This window comes from Pygocentrus nattereri, chromosome 18, assembly GCF_015220715.1.
Source record: "Pygocentrus nattereri isolate fPygNat1 chromosome 18, fPygNat1.pri, whole genome shotgun sequence".
Classification (NCBI taxonomy): domain Eukaryota; kingdom Metazoa; phylum Chordata; class Actinopteri; order Characiformes; family Serrasalmidae; genus Pygocentrus; species Pygocentrus nattereri.
In genome coordinates, this window is record NC_051228.1 from 26611668 (window position 1) to 26633918 (window position 22251).

At 38.2% G+C, this 22251-nt stretch overlaps 1 protein-coding gene across 1 annotated transcript in view; it reads right to left on the reverse strand.

Annotated features, from left to right (window-relative positions):
* Positions 1-3355: 3355 nt before the first annotated feature.
* plppr1 (phospholipid phosphatase related 1) overlaps positions 3356-22251 on the reverse strand; it is a 42357-nt gene continuing 23461 nt past the window's right edge. The window contains exons 3-8 of the mRNA XM_017719752.2: positions 14205-14393; positions 10971-11103; positions 9575-9825; positions 7752-7928; positions 6091-6222; positions 3356-4066 (exon numbers count right to left, since the gene is read on the reverse strand). Of these exons, the coding sequence (XP_017575241.1) occupies positions 4034-4066; positions 6091-6222; positions 7752-7928; positions 9575-9825; positions 10971-11103; positions 14205-14393 (915 nt within the window). The 3' untranslated portion in view covers positions 3356-4033. The remainder of the gene's footprint in view (positions 4067-6090; positions 6223-7751; positions 7929-9574; positions 9826-10970; positions 11104-14204; positions 14394-22251) is intronic.

The window sequence follows — 22251 nt, forward strand, 5'->3', positions numbered from 1 at the left end:
GATGGCGAAAACCCGTCATTCATTCACATCATTCACAAATTGGTTTGATGGATTTACAGTACTCAATTTTTTAGGCTGGATTTGCTGCGAAGAAACATAAACCTCATTTACAAACCTCATGACAAAGGGTGGGTAAACATTTCAAGACCTGATTTTAAGGCAACGTCTGCATCACAGTGCTCTAACAATCCCACCTCATCTCAAGCTTTGTGCTGCTTCAGCACGTGCGTATAGACTGTATGGATCTTAATCCCAGTGGATATGCAGGCTTCAGAGCAAACCTTTCATATTCAGTGTGGTATAATGAGCCAAACTTGAAGGCAGAGCATAAGCAGTAAAAAAATATTTCAAGTACTATAGCCAGTAAGATCATACGTTGACAGAATAGTGCTTGTTCCACAAAACAAACAGTGAACCCCTTCATTATAGTATTCAAACTGAATCTCCTACATCCTACACAGGTTTCCAAGGTAGATGTTTCATTCTCTCACAATGCTAAAAAGGACAGTTTGGAATCAAGTTTTGAAAGCAGCAGCCCTTTGGCAAAACTATCAATACTGAGGTGTACAAAAAAGACTGTACTTTGTTTAATTTACCTTGGCCTATCCATGTTCTATCCATGAATGCATTCTTTCATAGCGATAGCTGCAAGGCTGGACAAGCTCAACAGAATGTTGGCAAAAACTCAGTTTAACCTTAAGAAGGCACACAGAAGGCACATTCTGATACTGGATAATAAGGTATAACTCAGAATTCAACACAATAGGGAACACTTTACAGTACCGTCACTGCATTTTATATATATATATATATATATATATATATATATATATATATATATATATATATATATTTTTTTTTTTTTTTTTTTTTTTTTAACATACACGTAACCGGGTTTGTTAAGGTTGCACTATGCTGTTATGATCTTATTCTTTATTTGATGTTTGAACCTTCAGACCTCTTGGTAAAAGTTGCTATCCTTTTCATACTCCATGTGATAAGCTAGCTAGTCAGTTTACCACTCTGACCAGAACATAAAAATGAGGGGAAACCAGACAGAAGTACATTAAAACTTCCAGAAATTAAGACTCCTGTGTTATCAGGGACACTTTTGACAAAAAGCCCAAGATATATAATCACCAACACATTACAAATACAATCTCATGAGAATATTGTAAACTATGATAAAAGGTGAGGTAATTATTTTGATATTTAATGCTTCTAACACATTTCACAAATCACTCATTTATGATGCGTTATGAATAGCAAATTATATTTATTTTGTATGTGTAAAATGTCCAGGTGTGATTTCCTCTCTACTTTCTAATGGCTACATCACAGCCCAGCTCAGCATTTCAAACTGAAAACTATAGATTGGAGGCCTGAATCTGAAGTATCAATATTTGTAATTCTTTTTAAAAATCTGTCTTTGTGTAAAAGTATTTTTATCAACCAGTAATTTTAAAATATTTCTTTCAAATAATTGTGTATGATGTTGTTTTTTGAGGAAGACTAACACATTAATAGGTCGATGAGTAAGCACATACAAACTTAGACTTACACAGTCTTTCTAATAAAATTTTATTTGTCCATGTACCATTAGTCAAGGTAAAGGGAAAAAACACAAAGTTTTCTCCTTTTTCATGTGCACAAGACTTTTAAAAGACTTTCAAAACTCAGCAACTCTTAAGTGGTGCAACTGGAATAATTTAGGTGTTTTGGCCAAAGTTGTAAAGCTTGTCCAAACCAGCAAACAGTAGCTGTGAAAGAATGTGGCGCACAGACTAATCAATCTGACCAGAGTCGCCAATATTGGTGTTCTGTACTGTTCCATACTTGATCTCCTACCTCTATTCCTGCAGAGTTTCTTGTTTTTGCTTCTCTAGGACTTAATCATTAGCTAATGATGGGACTCAGGTGCAGAAAAACATGAGCCTGTGCTGAGCTGAAAAACATGGGCATAGCTGAAACTGTGAAACAAGGTTTGTATTTATTGCTGAGCAGTTTGTGCTCATTAGTAAGCCTGCAAGGCCTTGAAATAGAGGACTGCAAAGGACACGCAGCCCATTAGGCCTTTAGCTCATAGGCTCTAGTGACACATGAAAAGCCTTTCAAAATGCTGCACAGCACAGCAAGCAGAAGCACACAAAGGCATAAAAATCTTATCTACAGCTAACAAGGCACCCTTTCAAGCAGACGCATTTGAGTTCAGTTCATCAGGTGGGCAAACTGACTCTGGAAGCAACCACAGAGAAACGTCGGTGTCACACATTACTTTTAACACAGCAATACTTAAGACTCCGTGGAAAACTGGAGAAGCATTTAGTAAAACACCAAACATTCATCCAATTACCTGGCTTACTGTTTGTAGGCCACACCAAGTCTTAAGAAATAATTCAGATTGATGGTCAGTGTTTTCTTACTTGGAATTTTTTTTTTTTTGTTTTTTTAAGGTAAGAACAGAATCTACACACACTCAAGGACACAAAGGTATGAACAGTGCTGCAGTTCAAGGGCTCATCATGAATCTGACGTAGATTCAATTTGTAGAGAAACTTACTGACTCTGATTTCTTTGCAGTGGTGGTGATAAGAACCAGACGTTGCCATGTCTACAATGCAAATAAAGCCAGTTTATTTATACTGTCCAAAACCACCAGTGAGCCAAAACATGTCTTCTGAGTTTTTGTATGTGATATTGATGAAGGTAAAATATTGGGAAATCTTGGGAGTTAGGAAGTATTTTGCATTAAAACACCCTTCTTGTATTCTTCCACCATGAACTGATTAAAATAAATAAATTAAAATACATTTCAGACAAACAATTTATCATGGAACTACCATAAGAGGCATTAAAACTCTTCAAATGTCTGGTTCCTATCAGTACCACTGTGAAAATGTATGACTTAAGTTTCTCTAGAACAAAGTATTTCAAACCAGGCACTTAGCGATTGTATTGACACATTAACAATTTCATTGTGCAGAAATATACAATTGGTGGGGCTCTCCTGCATAATTTAATAATGGTGGAGGCGTACTTGCAGGGCATTGTAAGGCCAAACAAGATTTTTACTATTTTACCATTATTACACTTAAAAACATAAGACACATCTAGGTACACTGGTAATTCTGGGTAGTAAATCAAAGGGTGATGTTTGCTCTGTTGACACTGGCCTTCAGTTTCTGTCACCAGCAGTAAAAAGAAAATCAGTGTTGGCTACGTTTCTCTACGATTAATTCAATGATTTCACATCAAACCACTCTGGATGTTTACATCTCATCCCTGTAAATTAATGCATTTATTCTGAAAAGAAGGGTGGAATTGTTATAAATGAGAGCTTCACCAGGTGCAGGAGTTCAGCTACAGACTATTTATTTGACAGACAAATCAAAAATATATGCAGCATCTCAAATGAAATGCAAACCTCAAAGGAAAAACGATATACAGTTCAGAAATAATGGAACAGTTTGTCAAACAGTTCTGTGTACTTTCATGCTGAATTATTGGCAATTCAAAGATGCCATTGGGGGAAAAAAAAAAACAAAAATCTATGTGCCACAATTCAATGTGTATTCATTTATCTTACATCAAAAAATAGGAATACCAAAAAACATTCCTGGAAAAACAGCAGGCAAAGTTGATCAAAATGTTTTATACAGATAACAAAAATAATACAAAAACATGATCTTTGTCCAAAAATTTACAGGAAAGAAAAATCTGAATAAAATAATCCTTTATACAAATACCACATAACAACATCGATATTTCAATAACATCATATAGAGACTGTATTTTACTGTGTGATGTAAAACATGACGAGGAAGGCCGAACTCCTGACATGTAATCGATCGGAGATAACAGAAGGGTAAGCTACAGCACTGTCTTTTACAAAATGTACAAAACATCTGCCTCTAACTGGGAACAACATAATACTTTTATTTCTTTTTTTTTTTACATTATGCGACAGTACAAAAACATCTTGTGCCTAGAAGTGTTGAGGTGAAGCGAAGGTGACTCTGTGCTGGCCCCTTAGTCAAGTGACTTCAGTCATTGACGCCGAATGGTTCTGAAAGGCAGAAAAGATTGGGTTCAGAGTGATGCGCATCAAGGCTGCTCTTTCTTTCAGAGGGAAACATCTCTCTAAACAGATGCTGCCACAACTCTGATTATACTTCAATCAAGACCAAACAAAAAGAGGCCAAATGCAGACAGTTGGGAGAGCTGAGGAGCGAGATGTCGACCCATTTCCTCCTGAATCAACCACTTCAACCCTCTTGCTCATCCTAATAAAAACTTTTGACGGGACGCTTGATCCCCATCCCGCTTACCACATGCATTGAGTTTCATTGTTTAGGGCATTGTCCTTAACAACCCATCCTGGACTGATGAGTTTGTGTCTTTCACATTTGTCAAAATTGCGAGGCGAATTCTCCGACTTACTCTGGAGCAGAGCCTGTTGAAGCAGAAGGGCTGTTTTTTCTGGCTCAATGTCAACAGAGCTGTCTGGCTAGATTTTCCCTACTGCACAGGATGTCAAAATCAATTTGTAAAAGAACCAGTGTATTTCCCTGCTGTATATGGGGGGAAAAAATAAAAAAATGCAGACGTCTCCTGCGCCCAGCTTTAAGAGGAATAAATGGCAACCTGCTGGTGTTCTAGCAGATGGAACCTGGGTGCAATTGCAGCGCATCACTGACAGCTTTAGGGCAAAGTGACTATTACAGGCATAGCATGAAATTTCAGTAAAGGTTACCAAATTAAAAGCAAAACTCATAGCAATTTAGGGAAATGAACTGAACTGAAATATATCCATTCAGACTAAATATAATAGTTCCTGCATAAAATCGATAGGAGCACAACATGTGGTGGAAACGGTAAATGTGAAGGAAGTTTCCAAATACCTTCAAGGCGGAGCCTTTCACGACACGATGTATGACAAATAATCTCTGTGAAGTATAAGCAGCCCATATCCACCCACCTTATGCCACGCTAACTGAACCCTATTTTGGGCATCACGATACACGTCTAGATCACCACTTTGATACATGATTCATCCACAAAGACAACCTTGATATACCATTATTAGAATATATATTAGAATAGCCATTATATAGAACATATATACATGTGTACACTCTTAAAAGTAAAGCAAAGCCATAGAAAAAATCCTTTAGAATCCCTAAAGAAGCTTTCTGTGGATGGTTCTTTACGGTTTTTAAACTTTAAAAAGTTCTATACATAATACAGACTTTTTCTAGAACCAAACAGTGCTGTGTGAGAGTCAGAGACTACCCTTGTTTTTTTTTTTTATTTCCACTCAAAATCCTAAGTATGCTGTTCATGATACATTTCTAAGTAGATATTTGAGGAGATAAGGGAACTCCTGACAGCTAAACCTGGTAGACCACCAAAGCTGTCCTCATCAGCTGAACAGCATTTAAAGCTTTCATCTTTGAGAGAGAGAGAGAGAAGAAAAATAAGCTCCACTCTTACTTCAGATCTGAGAATATCTGCACATTTCTGTCCATCCTTCCACTGTGAGAAGAAAACTAGACACTAGTCTGAAAGGATGTGTAGCTGTCAAGAAATCCTTTCTGAGAAAAAGAAAGACACAACAACTATTTGGAAAATCAAAGAAATGCTGGTGTTCTCTGAACAAGGGACTGACCACCCCAAAGTCCAAACTGAATGTATTATTTGGATTGGGAGAAACAGAAGAGGCAACCAACTTCTAACTTTGGAGATGTGGAAAAATATCCCTGCAGATTTCTTTGAAAAACTTAAAGCAAGTCTCCTGAAAAGACTGGAAGCTGAAATAAAAACACGTTAATACTAAACAATATGTTATAATATTATGTTATGTTATAATATTATGTTATATGTAGTTGTTAAGGTTTCTGTGTAAGTTTTAAAACATGTTACTTTCCCTGATGCTCACAAAATGAGTGAGTTGTACTCACAGGGCTGTTTGACTGGACTTTATTGATTTAACAAATTAAAGGTCTCTGACTTTTGCTCAGTACTGCATGTGTAAATAAAACATTTGGGAACCTTTGTTTAGAGTATAGATGAGTACGCTGATGAACCTACCTGTGCGCTCAGGGTCTCGAGAGGGCTCTCCACACGGGGAAACGTCATGAGCGGGAGGCCACGGTAATCCTCCGTCTTCTGTTTGGCAGGAGCCGAGTGAGCCCCTTTGAAGTTGTTCACCACACACAGACCCTGTATAGCAGAAGACACATTTATCAAGCCTATGAAGTGATTTGGTAAACTCTAAGCCCCAGACAAGTACTGAACAGAGTTATGTTGAGTGAAGTTGGTTTATGTACTGGAGCTAAGGACAATGTGCCAGTACCTGAGAACCAGCAACAAGAGAAACTTCTCCTCGGTACTGATTTATGTAAATGAAAAAAAGGCCAGCTGAGAATTAATATGCCTTAAAAAAGGGTAAAAATAAATGACCTTTTACTCTGTAATGAAAAAAAAAAAAACAGACTAATCTACTGTTCAAAAGTTTGAAATCCATGTTTTCTATTTCTGTTATACATATCGCTGCTGTCGGGGAAAAACCTTGTACCTCAAATGGTAAATGTACAAGAAAAACCTACTTTATTTTTAATGTCAGTCAGTGGAACCAGACTTTTTTGCAAGTCATGTTGGGTTGTTTCATTTGGTCCATTCATCATGATGTTTACAGACAATGTAAAGAGCACCAGGCATTTTATGGCAAAAACAATGGAGATGAGGTTTCGCTCTAACAGTGATATACAGCTGTAAACAGATCCAAAAAGAGAGCAAAAAAAGCACAAGCTAAAGATTCACACGGCTCATGAAAGGTTGCCCTTTGATTTGTAGCATAATGGAGGAAGCATATCCTGTTGAAATGACCACAAAAAGACAGAACTTTCCAAGAGGTCATGACAAGACAAATTAAGTAGGTTTATGCAGTTAGAACTGAGAACATAAGAGAGAAAGACTAGGGTGAGCTCAGTATTGCTCAGCTAAAACTGCGTGTCTTATGGAAGTTTGCCCTTTTATTGCTGCTAAAAAAAAAGAAGAAGAATGTAAATTCGGATCTTTAAAATGGAAATATTTCAGGAGATGGAAAAATGTTCTGAACTTTTAATGTACATTTATGCAACAAGATTTTATTCCAAGTGCAGTTTTGTGTAAAGGTCAGAGACCACCCTTCATTCAGGGATGTTGAGGTCTGGACTGCGTGGTCAGTTCATTGTCCTGAGAACACCAGCATTCCATGGGTTGATTTACAAAATGTCCCAGTGTTTTTGTCCCTTTCCTTTTCTCACTTCTTGACAGCTTCACACCCTTTAAGACCCACAGAGTTTATCCGTCTTCTCACTGTGAAAGGATGGACACATTTTCTCCTCTCTCTAAAAGATGAAGGTTTTATGTATCTGATGAGGACCATTGTGCTGGTCTAGTAGGTCTTCCATGGCTGTTAAGAGTACTGTATTATTTATTTATTTATTTTTTAATCCAGTTTTGGAAACTAATATCTAATTTCCTCAAAAACATCTCTTGAAACCATGAATACCTTGTAGTTAATCGTTGTTTTGAAGAGTGGTCTCTGACTTGCACTGTACTGTAATTATAGATCACTGCTACTTGTCCAATAATCATGACATGTTTACATAATATAAAGGGCAACTGCTGTTTTAAAGGATTGCAAAAAACAAAAAAAAAAAATTCAATTTACTCTCCAAATTTTCAATAAACGTAATTAAGCTGACCAGAAAGAGAGCCACAGAGCTTCCCAGGATGAAGCCGGCAATGACGTCTGAGCAGTGGTTGCGGTACTCTGACACACGGTTGAGGCCGGTGAGGAAAGCTGCACACAGGGTCCCCAAACACAGCACGGGCTTAGCCAAGCGGCTGCTCTTCGTCTTGATGGTGCTCGTGATGTACATCTGAAAAGAGGCAAGCGGGCACAGACACAAAAAAAAAACACAGACACACATGCCACAAGAAAGAGGCAGGGTGATTTATTTCACACAGACAGCAATGCCTGCCAGGTGACCGAAGAAAAGGGGCTTAAGTAAATACACACAGCTTGGACAACCTTGAGGAGATTAAGGCCAATTATGGAGGAAGTGATGGGAGTAAATAACAAAACATCAGTTGCTCAAGGAGACCAGGCTTTACCAAGGCTCGCCACGGCACTTTAATCCATGGACATTTTGCAGACCCACTTATTCTTTGAACATGCCGATGCGGAGCTGGTGAATTAACATGACTGGGGTTGCCTCAGCTATTTCCAGAACAGACTCGTGGAGTGCCCAACACTGCGGCGGCAGCTTATACACACCTAGAAGTGCTAATCCATTGGACCCCCCAAAGCTCACACACCCAGTCTTCACTGTAAACAACTCTGAACCACACTGATGTAAACCGTACATATTGATTTAATATGTATTCCATTCTATCCCGTCATATTTTCTGTCCAACAAGGTCGTTCAACCCTTCAAAGTCTGAGGTTATGACTGTCTTTCTAATACTATATTTAAATGCAGGCACATAATAAATGACAGTTCCATAATTAATGTGATTTATAGTTGATTTACAGTTTGTGGACTGGTGTGAATGATTAAGCTTGTTTTTTTTTTCTTTTTTAAATGCTTTGTAATGTTGGACCCCTTTCCCAAGTGGATGAATCTGATGACTGCCAGCGAGTATTCAAAGAGGCAGTCAAAACCATGTGGTTTTTATCTGAGGATGAAAGTGAATTATCTACTTCCATCATCAGTATAATGCTTATTTTGCATTTAAGACCTAAACATTAAGCTGGACCTTTTTCTTAGCCTGTGTTAATATGCAAAAAGTATGACGTGGTATGAAAAACTCCAACTTCATGACATTTTTACACTAGAACTGTTTTCCAGACCCAGGACCACTTACTTTGCATTTGTTCAGTACGTCTGGTTACGTGCAGAATTCTTCTATGAGAAACTAATGAGCTCCTCCCACAAACAAGCACAGAATCGGTCCTGGGTGTGGACTCAAGTATTTGAAAGGTCTAAGTTCACTTATACAGAACATACATTCAATATTTCAATAAGCTACAAAGAAGAAATAATAACTAAAAACTTAGTTGCTTTTATCATCACCAACTATGACTTCTAAGGCTTAACAGACACCTGACAGCTGACAGAGCCCCTTTCGGGTCATTTCTTCATATGGAATTCCTAAAAGACATGTCTTTCTGTACTATGAACAGTGATTTTGAAATCTAAGATTGTTCTCTGAACAATAATACATGTCTGGATACAATTTGCTAAGCTTCTGGTGCTGGACAGCTGCAAAATCCACCAAAAAACAAAATCCAAAATTCCTCTAGTCCACGTTCTTTTAACTATTTTTTTTTATTTTGCAACATAAAATGTGTTCTCCACAGGCTCTTCAGGCTTAACTGGGGTTCTTTACGGGGCATTTCTGTCATGCTAATTTATGTTGCATAAATGCTGATTCCAATCGTGCACCCCAACATGAAACCCATCCACAAGTGAAAGAAAGCAGCATTACTTTTTCTGTTAAAAAGAAAAAAAAAGATTCTTACAGTGACATAGACTGCAGAGTAGACACTGAGTGACGCGTCTTTGGAAGGGAAGGATCTCCTGGCTCTCTCCACCACCACCTGGTTCCCTGTGCAGATGTTGCCATGGGAGATGAACTGGTGGTTGAAGCGGCATTCCATGCCTGTGTAATTTGGCTTGCAGACGGTGAGGAAGTAGGGTGCCAGATTGCCCGTCACCACCTGACCAGCATTCACAAAGATGTCTGTCGCAAACAAGCCAAACGCGAAGACACCTACAGTGGGAAATGCCAACATGTTTCAATTCGGCTCACTGCTCCCAATCAGGGCAGAGACATCACAGGCAATTTGATCAGAGATTCCAGGAAGCATAGACACACATGCAGCTATGGCAGAACATCTTTTTGCATTTTCAGATTCAAGAGACAATATAATTAGCATGTTATACTGTGCAAATTTCAGACGAACCAAATATAACCAGGAATCTTACATATCTTACATCTTACATATTCTTGTATACAAACTAAATGTGGACTTCCCAAACTACTTTAGAAGAGGTTAGCTCCTTTCCCCAATTTCATTATCGCCATCTTATGAGTAATACTATCTGACTTGCTTCAGCATGAAATTGCACATCGTGAAAGAAATGTGTTATAATTCATGGAGCCTCTCGTTGTTTGAAAGGTGCCCGTAAGCAATGAGCTTGACAAGAGAAAAGTACCACCACCAGAGACAGAGAGACAGAGAGCGAGAGACACAGACCGAGAAAGACAAAAGAGAAGAAATGCTCGTCTGTCCTGAGTGTTGGAGATTGTCTACGAGCTCAGAGTGAAAAGTATTCAATACAATGGTCCATGCCATTGCAATACCAGGCCCTCAAAGGACACCATTACTAGAGTCTCTCCTGAATTATGCATCAGGGTCAAGTAATGCTGTAGGAGTTAGCGCTCTTCACAGCAGAGATGGATTTCAGAGGTGAAAGAAACACAGAAAACTGACCATCAATATTCAGGATATAAGAGAGCAAAAGAGAGGAAAAAAACTGTTATGGAAAAGTTAATAATTATAAACTAATTATTATTATTATTATTATTATATACTGACTGACATATGTCGTACAATTAATCTGGATCCTCTGAACACTCCAGTTTGTTTGTTTGTTGTGGTTTGTTGCTTCATTAGTAAACACAGGAACAGCCAGGGTGTACCAGAATTCATTTTTGCATGCATGCCATAAACCTACTTTAAAATCCCTCCCTGAACTTATCAGTCCAGCTCCATGTTAAAAATCAGAACAGAACGGAAGGTCGTTGCTTCTTGCTTCTTTCACCTCAAGCTGCTCGGAAATCCTGTGCTAGAGCTTGCATTAAAAAGATATGGTGCTCGTAAAATGAACTCTAAAGCACAAAAAAAGACTCACCGATAAACCTGATGATCCTGCGAATGAGTGGATTCAGGTAGCAGCATTCCCCAGTAACAATGGTCTTCTCTTGGGCAATGAGAGCCTCTCTAGTAGACTTCATTACGTACATGGAGATTTCCCCAATGAAGATCTATGCAACATGAAAAACAATGATATTCTGACCTGCACCTGAACAAATTCACAGAATTTCCAGTTTACTAAGTACACCTACCTTAAACCTACATTCATCAGCCACTTTATCAGAAAAACCTATCATCTAAGGGCACTTTGTAGGAGCACCACTGACCGAGTATTATTGGGGTGGTGGGCCATTCTCAGCTTAGCAATGACATAGACGTGGTAGTGTCATGGGTTTTGTAAACACTATACTTGCAGGCTGCTATTAGACACACCTACCATATTGGTACATCTTGCTGGTGCACAGTTTATGACTGTTATTGACTGTGCACCAGTTTAGAACCCAATTAGCTGTAGTGCGGTCCAGTGGCATCACTTTGAGGAGAACATTTTAATGATTTTAACATGAAAATTCTAATGGAATCTGTGACCTCAATTCTCCATGTATTTTAGTCCCAGAGTACACCAGAATTTTTCATGTTCAATTTTCAGGACAATACAAAGACACTACAATACAAGGAGAATTGCTATAGGATTATTTAGTTAAGTGAGTCCCACAACTATGTAAATACAAGTCCATTTTTTTTGTACAAAATTTGGCAGATATCTCTTGAGACCTCACATACATTATAAATAGAGGTCACAGCTCCCATAACTTGTGTTCTGTGTACTGGCTTCAAAATGCCAGGTCATGTTTGGACTCCAATTTCAGATAGTCTCATTGAACTTACAACAGTCTCTTTTTAACTTTTTGGTAACATTACATATCTTGGTTCTGACTGGCCGATAAAAATGAAATACTATGTGGGTTGGCCGAATAATCACAGATAACTCCTTGTGTGCTGTGTTAGGGGGAAAGAAGGGTTTCTCCTTTAGAATTCTCTGCAGGAATTAACAATATCCACAGGTAATATGAAATTTTACCAAGTAAACTACTAAGTGTATGTGCTTACTGTTTTCTCTTTAGCCTGATTTGAGTTGATTCAAATGCTAGTTGTACCAGTAGTGCAAGCATGAAATACAAATATCTGATTAAACAGAACATTTCCCACATGACCAGTAGGAGAGGGAAACACACACACACACACACACACACACACACACACACACACACACCTCACTGAATAACAGTTTACTTAAAACATCAAGTGGAATGCAACTGTTACTCAGCATCCAGTGAAAAGCTAGATGCTGAAGCTAGGTTTTATGGCCATCCCAGGGACCATGTAGAGAGGAAAAAGGCTACCACATAAGTGCATTTTATGCCAGAGGGACGGCAACAGTGCTGTTTTTTCTCCAGTAGCTGAGATTTTCTCTCCGCAGGGTCTGTCCAGCTCTAATGCATTTCCTTACTCCAGAGGGCAGAGCATTGTGCTCCTGTTAAAAGCTTGTTTTATCAGCTCTGCTAGGCTTACAGAAATGAAATAGGACTGTCAATATCTCATGATTTTATTTTTTTGTGACCAAAATGACAGCAACCCAGCTCAGCTCATAGCAGATGGCTATTCAATATAACCTTTCAGCCATGAAGTAATGGTCATCATTGTGCAGACAATGTGATCTAGTAATTATACCACACTGTTGCGTTATTGGTTAATAAGATTGCTGCTCAATGCTAAGACATGACTAATAGTTTTATATATACACCAGTGGCCATTTCATTAAGAATTCCCACAGAGCAAGTATCCTTTGGGTTGTGGATCATTCTGAGCACAGCAGTAACATTGATGTGGTGGTGGTGGTGTGTTAGTGTGTGTTGCACTGGTAGGAGTGGATCAGACACAGCTATGCTGCTGGAGTTTTTAAACATCTCAGTGTTGCTGATGGACTGAGGATGGTCCACTAAGCACTACTATGCCCAGCCAACAGTGTCTTGTGTCAGTGTACACACACACACCCAAAAAAAAAAAAAAAAAAAAAAATTTATATATATATATATATATATATATATATATATATATATATATATATATATATATATATATATATATATATATAAACACACACACACACACACACACACACACACACACACATACATACACACACACACACCACACCTCATGTCAAATATATTAAGACACTTAAAAATGACATGCTGAAAACTAACTAACTGGCTTCAGTCCTTATTCTTTATATCTTTCAATCCATTTTTATTAAAACTGCTCCTTAAAAAGAGCAATCTTAATATTACATGACCCAGTATTATATGATGCAAAGAACTGTAACTATGCTTTCTTGCACCCTCAAAAGAGCTGAAAGAGCTTTTGACAAAATCCTAAGAGGGACAGATAAGTGGGCACCATCTTTCTACAGATCATATTCGAGACAATATGGGGGAAATGTGCTGTCACCTCTCATTAGTGCTAGGTGCTTTATGGCCCATATGGGTCACAGGACACCACGGGTCACTGTGTGCCACATAAAATACAGTACGGATTGCTCCAATGCCAAGCTACCCAATTTAATTTTCCATTCATTAAGTTCAGCTTGATCCTTGATTCATAAAGGCACTAAACCAAGGTTAAAGTGTAAGTCATCACTGCCCTTTTGGCCAAAAAGCAAAACCACCACGTGACACTGAAGATTGCCTTTTAGTCCAAAGCTCCTCTCATGTTCAGAACTGTATTGTTTCAAGCTTTGAACTGCAAAGACTGAAGACACGGTGCCCTCTTGTGTTCAAGTCTGGTAGGGAGAACATGTGGCTGAAATCTTCTAAGAGCTCAGTGGCCAAGGTAAACTAAATCTTTATTCATTTTAACCTCCTAGTCAACCAAAATATACAAGCGCACTCTTTAAAATGAAGATGCCAAAAGGTCCTTTGGATCAGTTCCACAGAAGAATGACTTCAATTAACCTTTCATTTCATGAAAAGAGGATTTTTCTTATAGAGAACTATCCACTGAAAGGTTCTTCAGGCACCCACAAGTAGTTCTTCTATGGCATCACTCCAAAAAACTCTGTTTAAGCAGTGTAACAGCCCTTGGTCAAGCTTAAGCTGTACTCAGGATGCCTCAGGCTCAACTGCACACTATTTTGACTTGTTTATTCAGTCATTAAGTCATTTTATGAAAGACCTAAAGTGAAGAATTCTATTCCAGAAGTTTTACTCACAACAGCAGTGGGAACCGCAGCCACCACACAATAAAGCACAAGTGGAGGGATGAAGCTGTTCTCTTCGACCCCAGGATACGGCTTCATCAGGTCAGCATCGTTGCAGAAGAAGCCCTGGATGTGGATCCCGAAGGTGTCAGTGCACTCAAAGTAATAAGCCAGCAGCACCGTGCCAGCCATGATAACCAACTGTAAGAGAAATACAGTGTCTGACATTCATCATAATAAATATCTCTGCTGACAGGAGAAAGAAAAATCTGGCGTAAATGTATTTTACTTAATTCTGAGTTATTACTATAATGTAAAAGACTGTTGGAGTTAAAAATAATAATAAAAACTGGTTACACAGATTCTCATATGCCTGCGACACATTTTCAGTATCCGATTTTCCTTCAAACGTGAGACAATTTGGGCACATCTGCAGTAATTCACCAAACTCAAAACAAACCGTCACGACCCCCCCCACCCCCACCCCCGTCAAACCCTTCACCCTCTCTCTCTCTCTCACTATGTCTGTCTGTCTGCTTCAAGGTTTACATAAACCCTTTCGCTCTGCTAATGAACAGTTCCTGTAGAAAGGGCCACAGGCATGCTGCTTTTTTTTTTTTTTTTTTTTTTTTTTAAGTAATATGTTATATAACTCCTCACAATGTGGAGAAACAGGGCTGCTCTACTTCATGGCTGATTAATCACACTGTACGCATTTTCCAGGCAGGAAAAGAACATGCCTTCATTTTGGACCTCATGGCAAATACATGAGACATTTAATACTTTCATGAGTGAAACCGCGGAAAATGGTTCTGCGGACTTGATGCACCCTGCTATCCGTAAAAAAGAAATATGGTGTATGCCAATGAAACAGAAAAGCCCAGGATACAGTGCATTTTGTCTCTAGTGTTGAAAGAAATCTCTTATCACATTCCTTGCCATTTTTTTTTCTTTTTTGAAACAGAAGCAGACACATTTAAATCATCTGAACAGTTTAGAACAGGGACAGATTTGGTCTTTGGTAAAAAATTTTACATCACAATAGTCGCCTGAAAATATTGTTCACCCAAAAGTTGAACAAGGGACTGACATGTAATCAGCTATCAGTTACTATACAGTTTAAGCACTTATTATGCACTAGTTGTTGCTTTCAGGCCGTATTATACATGCAGTGTATACTCTGTGTTCTGGAACTACTGACAATACCCACAATATATGTACTCTAACATAATTTATCATAACAATGATGTCATCACACTCCCCATCTCTAAATCCAACACTCAACTTGTTTTCTCTTATTGAAACTTGTTCATGGGATTGAATGATGCTTTGCAATTTGCATATATTAGTGGTACCAAGGCTATCAAGTTAATAACAAATTACCAACAGCACTCATTTTTAAACTCCGTTAACCCATTTTCCTAGTTTGACCCTTGAAACTGCCCATAGTTCCAGCTTGAAATCTTGCATTTGTGCGCTGTTATGATGTTGTGGCTGTAGACGGGCTTGGCATACACATCTTGACGGTAAGTGCATTTGTGCTTGTAAAGGTGTCACAAGTCATTAAATGAACTGCTGCAAATAAACAAACAGTAGTTTCTTGTGACCTAGTCAAGAACAAAGTTTGGTTCCAGATTTCCCAGCCATCACACAGATCTGTTAAACTGCATGAGATACAGATGTGTGTAAAATGCCATTTTTTTCATTGCCTAACACTATTTTAAATCAAAGTCTAATCAACTCTAATTAATCAATAACTGATATCACTAAAACGGATTTTAATGGACATTCTTATCAAAAGACCAAAATCATGACTAAAGCAAAAAAAATAAAAATAAAAAATGTGGTGGGAAAAAAAAATTAACAAACACGGTTGCAGTGTCATTCACCTTAAGTGTAAACAATAGCAGTCTTAACAGTCTTGTTACAGGAAAACTGCCAATTACTATACTGGGCAACAAGCATTTGGATCGATTCCTGACACTGCTGAGTAGCGGTCAACAGGTCAGATGTTTCAGGGCAGTTTACAGCATTTCTAGTCAAGAGAACATCACAGGAGGCTGAATTCAGCTTCCTGCTTACTCACACTTCTCCTTATCAAACTGCAAAGTAATCGACGCCAAACTGGGAAAAATGCATATTAAAACCTGAGGCAGGCCATGGTGACCCAACAGCAAACTCTCAAATTCTCAAATAGAGTATTATAGCAAAAAGCAAACACCGCCAAAATTTACTAAAAATGACCTGTTCACTTTAATAATTTCAATAACTTTAGACATAATTAAACTGGGTTAGTATAGAGCTTTTTACATGAAATACGATGCAGCTCTGAGTGTTGGGTACGAAAGCCATTAATGTTCTAAGCATAAAATAACACCTAAAAACCAAAGCACGAGTCTGAAGTTCTCTGTGGTCATGTCAGGTGAATCCACTTCGTATGACAGTCATTATAACCAATATAAGCTTCACTATCTATTCCACTTCAAACAGTTAGACTTCAATCAGAATTCAATTATTTATAATCTGCTGTGACCAAGTAATCCAAGCCTATGGCAGCGAGATTAAATTCAGGTGAACAGAGTTCCAGCACCTTTCCCCAGTTGTCAAACCAGTGCACCAAAATGATTTCACTTTGCCTTAATCCACGTGAGATAGTGAGCAGAACTAATGCATTCTAAAGGGATATTCTGGCTTGGACAAAGGCGACAGAACTAAAAAGTGCTGAGCACATTTATCACCTGCGATCTGTCTGCATAGGCGCAGCTGATGAAATCGCCTGCAAAAAGGTGTTCCCTCATTTGTGTGTAGATGACCATGGAAAGATTTCATGCCTTGCCAACAAATCTGAGGAAAAACCGTATTGCAGAAATATGCTTCTATTCTTGAACATTAACTTCAGAAATGCTGTGTTAAAGCTCGGATGCAATACGATCAAATCCAAAAAGACAAACCGAGAACATCAGATGATTTCATCTACATATCAGAGTTCTTGGATTAGCTGGATCAGCATTAAAGAGAAACGTAGCACTTATTTCTGCAAGTAAATAAAATGCAGACATTTTAGCGCAGCAGCCTTGTGATGCATACACAACACATACACATATATACAGATAAAATCACAGATATTTAGGAACGCACAGATATGGGAATTCTGGCCAGATGATTACAATATTATTCATGCACACTCTAAAATTGAGAAATTGGGGCTAAATCTATCTGGATTACGATGGCAAAAAAAATATACAATGAGTAAAATGCAGACATTTTTAATTTTCAGTAATCCAGTGTCACCTAAACATTCGGCTCTGATAATGTGATAATGTCATCATTCATCTTTAATAAAATTTCAACACGCTTTTCTTAGTATACTGTGGGAATTGTCTAGGGATGCACAGATATTGGAATTCCAGGCTGATAAAGAAATCAAATATATTTTTACAAATTTACAAATGGTAAATAAAAAAAAATCAAAGTGGAACTAGATCTATCAAAACAAGCAATACAGAGAAATAACATTTATTTATAGAGGGTTAAAAATGCAGTAAGATAAATAAAACATTTCAGCAGTGACAAGTGAAGATTCAGCAACGTTCTACTGTTCCATAGTACAATAAATCAACAAAAATCATTTTGAATTATTAATCAAATCTAAACATCATAACATGTGTGTTACCAATTTTTTTAAGCAAATATCTGCCAGTACTGATATGATTCTGATATCCTCATGCATCACTCATTTAGTTGGTACTTCTAGAGCACTGAACAACTGCACAGCTCACAAAAACTACTGTAAATAAACAAAAGCCAACAACAAAAAAAAGTTTTGTAGCATGTCTTCCAATATAGAAACACATAGAAACTCTAAAGTTGGAAGAAAAACAGAATATTAACAACTTTTGCATACTACTGCATCTAAGAGCTGTGACACCAAACACACTGAGAAGATAATTAAACAAGTTAAACAACACAGATCAACTGTATCCAAGTGGCAAGTAGGTTCCACACCCGCAAGTAGGTTAATCTAGACTGAGCTGCACTATAAGGAGTAAATACTGTGTGCATAAACTTTAAGCTTAAAAATAATAAAATAATTATATTAAAAAAACAAAACATGCAATTAAAAACACCAGATATTAAAGAGAACACTGCTAGTTTTCACACATCCTATCCTGCTAATAACTGCTGGACGATTGTTCCATGGATGAACAAACGTATGTAAATTAGTCATAAAACCGTCTGCATTATTAAGAACTAGTTACGAACAAGCCGACGGCTCAGGGAGCTTGGAAAGCACAGTCTAATCAAACAGACGTCCTCTCCACAGCAGAGCACTTGAGTGAAACATAGTATTGAAGCACTGGGACTATTCTACTGTTAAAAGGCTTTGAATGAAGACTCAGAAAACAGACTCAAGCACTTCTGAAACAGTGAAGTATTCCAAATGTCTGAAGCACAAGCGTAAATGAGAGGGGTTCTGATTTTTGCCAACAGCCTGGAGGTGTCGACTCGGCTCAGACCCTTTCCCACAGCAGTCATGTACACCTGACACCTAACGCTCAAATCACAGCAAACAAACCTGAATAACCAACGTGTACTACTTGGTTTGGTTTTGATTTATATGGAGATTGATTGAGGGGAAAAAGAAATGATTGCTTATTAGTCATATATATTACTTCATGATGGCATATCTTAATTATTAAAAGTCTAATTGTTAATCACAGCCCCCCATTTTTAGTCTCCAAAGCATTTTCTCATAACGTTGTGGCAGACAGTGTAATGACCCAGCACAAGGTGTGCAATTAACACAGTGCCTTCAACAAAGCAGCAGGGGGGCTTAATGGCAGAGAATTACGACCCCATCCAGAGCCTTAACTGATTAATGTGGGACTCGCTCAGATGTCTGTCTAGCCTCACGACAATAAGCAGCATAATACTACACCAGAGTGAAGATACAGGAGCACAGAAAGAACGAGAGGAGGGAGTTAGTGTGTAGCACATGTTCTTCCAGCAGGGGTCAGTATTTCATTTAAGTACAAAGAGAATGTGAGAGGGTGGGGGCAGAAATGAGTATAGAGAGAGAGAGAGTCAGGACCGGACACTCAGCATTCATCACTGGGGGAATTCAAATGGACACTGGACAGTCTCACATTACTCAGTTACGCTTTAATTTCAATGACGGTGTCTAAACGTGGTCGACTACACTGCACATCCCGTCTTGAGGCAGAGAAAATATTACATACTAGGGGTGTGAATCTGCGACCTCACTGCAGCTCTATTCAGTTCAAAGTGATATGCAATCTCCACCACAGATTGGCTGGATTATTATAATAAAATTCAGAAATATTCTTTAAAATACACTGAATGCAAAACAACAAGACTGAAGGAACTACTAATACAGCAGTGAAATAAAAGCGATAAAAGGAATCCACCATGCTGTATAAATTATTTTTACATTGGAATACAGCTCAAGCATTTTATTCATTTTGGCCAGTTTTCCTGACTAGCTGGCATTAGCTTTAAACACTAGCTGCAGCCATCAGTTTGTATTAGAGTTTCTGAGCTTAGCAGAACTTTATACTTTCACACTGATTTGTTGTTTAATATGCAACAATCCTTTGCAAATACCAGTGAAGAGAATGCCACTGCTGAGTTTGGCAATGTGAAGGTAAAGAAAGAAGGAACAAGAAGGAATAATAATACGATGAACGAAGAAAACAACCACTAAAAAAATACAACATTATTATTATGCAATTCATACAATGACAATAACTAGTTAATGAACAAAACAGGTGTCATTTCTATTTTACTGTCATTTATTTTGCCACAGCGTATTAAAATCAAGAGGACTCTTTAAGACGTACCAACAAAAGGTCTCAATTTCATTTTAAAACAATATTTTTTTTAACTACTGTTGAAAAATCCAAATACTAAAAATTTTTCAACACAAAAATGAAGCATCCATGCATCCTAGGTGACAAACTAATGCAAGATTCACTAGAGGAGCTTCTTAGCACAGGTACTGGAGTATCTTGCCCCAATAGAGGGGCAGGATGTCCCTTTTAAAGATGTTCTTTGGTGCTGTTAAAACAAAACCCTTTGCTTGTCCAGTTTATTTCACCTGACTGCACATAGGTTTACTATTAAACACCCCGTACACACAATACCTTTGCACAAAGGAAGCTCAGCTTTATAGTAAACTCACATTGTTCATTCTCCCATAATCCCCTCATAACAGACTGTAACACTGCAGTTGAATAGTCACCTACAGATCGATGCATCGCAATGCACTTCTGCATTCTTATGCCCCATTACAGACCCAAGCCACGTCACATCCTAATTTCTTCCCGCAGCATGAATCGGCCTCTGTGTTCCTGTTTCTCTGTCGTACACACCCCTCACATCTGCCTGAGGCCTGTGGAGGCTAAACAGCAGAGCTGAGGGGCCTGTGGGTTTGGTGAGCAGGTTTTGGGATAAATAATTCACTCTGTGCACTGAAGCGCAGCTGTTCAGAGGGAAATGGCTGAACTGTAGCGAGCGCTGAAGAGAGCTGAGGCAGAGCAAAGCCGCATGAGCAGAAGACACCCTGCTTCACACCTTACAGGAACAACAGGAACAGGGCTGCACTCACGCAGCAGAGAAACGCAGTTAAAATGGACTCGCTGAACCTAAAGAGAGGACAATATCAGGCCACACAAACAGTCCTTAGAGGAGTCCTCCAATAGTTTACAACCTAATTTCCATCTTTCCTCTGTAGCGTTTATTCAATTCTTACAGGTTCTGAAGCATCTCCTCCCTTTTCAGCAGAAAAATCACTGACTCAAAACACAGCTGAGAGTCAATGGGAATATGCAGATCAAAATTACATTGAAGAAAAAAAAATACATGATTTTGTGTGTGTGCGTTTTCCTTAAAGGAGCAGGGCCTCTCATTCCCTGTTACAGGCATATACATGTCATATTACATCAAACAAGGCTTTCTTGTAGTTTGAACTTGGAATCATGCAGTGTATAATTACTGTACATGGAAAACCGTGCAAATTAGATTTCTCACCAAAACATTCCATTAATAACATTATTTACCTGATACAAACTAAAACAAGTAGCAATCAATTGAAAAAACTGAATGTGAATTTTTTTGTCCACTCGTCTTTAAAAATAACATTTATATTATAACGTTAATTGCAACAGATTTCAATGCACCATATACTCAAACGCACTGGGGTGATACGGCTTCTGTTTCGTTGCATCACAAGAAGAAACTGTGGCACAAACAGAGCTTTGAACAATAGCAAAACGCAGAGAGACCTGAAGAAAGCAAAACCCACAGAAGTCAAAAGGTGATGCACGGCATGTAACTGCAGACGTAGTGTTTCACAGCAGCAGAGAAATCATGCCCAAGCATTTAAAATGAGAGCACCAGAGTTAGAACACACTTCTTACCACTGCTGAAATTAACTACAGTAAGCAACGAATGTCAGTCCAGTAAATGTTACGTTTTATGACTGAGGATCCTGGCATCCATGCCCCAGTAGCACTCTTTCAAATTCACTTAGATTCTTTCTGCTTGCCTCCTGATCCAAAGTCAAAGTGGACCTGCTGAGCATTATTATTAATGTCACTGAGCAAGCCTAACTTATCATGCAGTAAACTGTACTTGCACTTGTTGGAAGCATCTGCCTTTGTTATGATGCCATTCATTTACTCATATTTTCCCTTGTCGTTCGTCTATACATCAAACCTTATAGTACCACTAAAATTTTGTCTTGGTTATAAAGCACTTTGGAAAGAAAATCTCAGTTCTCCCAGTGTGATTTTAAAACACGACTCATTGTGAAATTAAGTGGAAATTTGATTGCTGTATGTACTGAAAGGAATCACACTGAACTGTATTCCCATAACATCTGAAATTTTCACTGCCTTATAAATCAGAGTTTATACTATACTACTGTACATTTTGCAGCATTTATTGAGGTTGTATAACCGCAGTGAGCGCTCCAGCCCCAAAATGGAAACTTTACAAATATCAATAATTAAACTTGACCCTTTTCAACCGCTGGTCA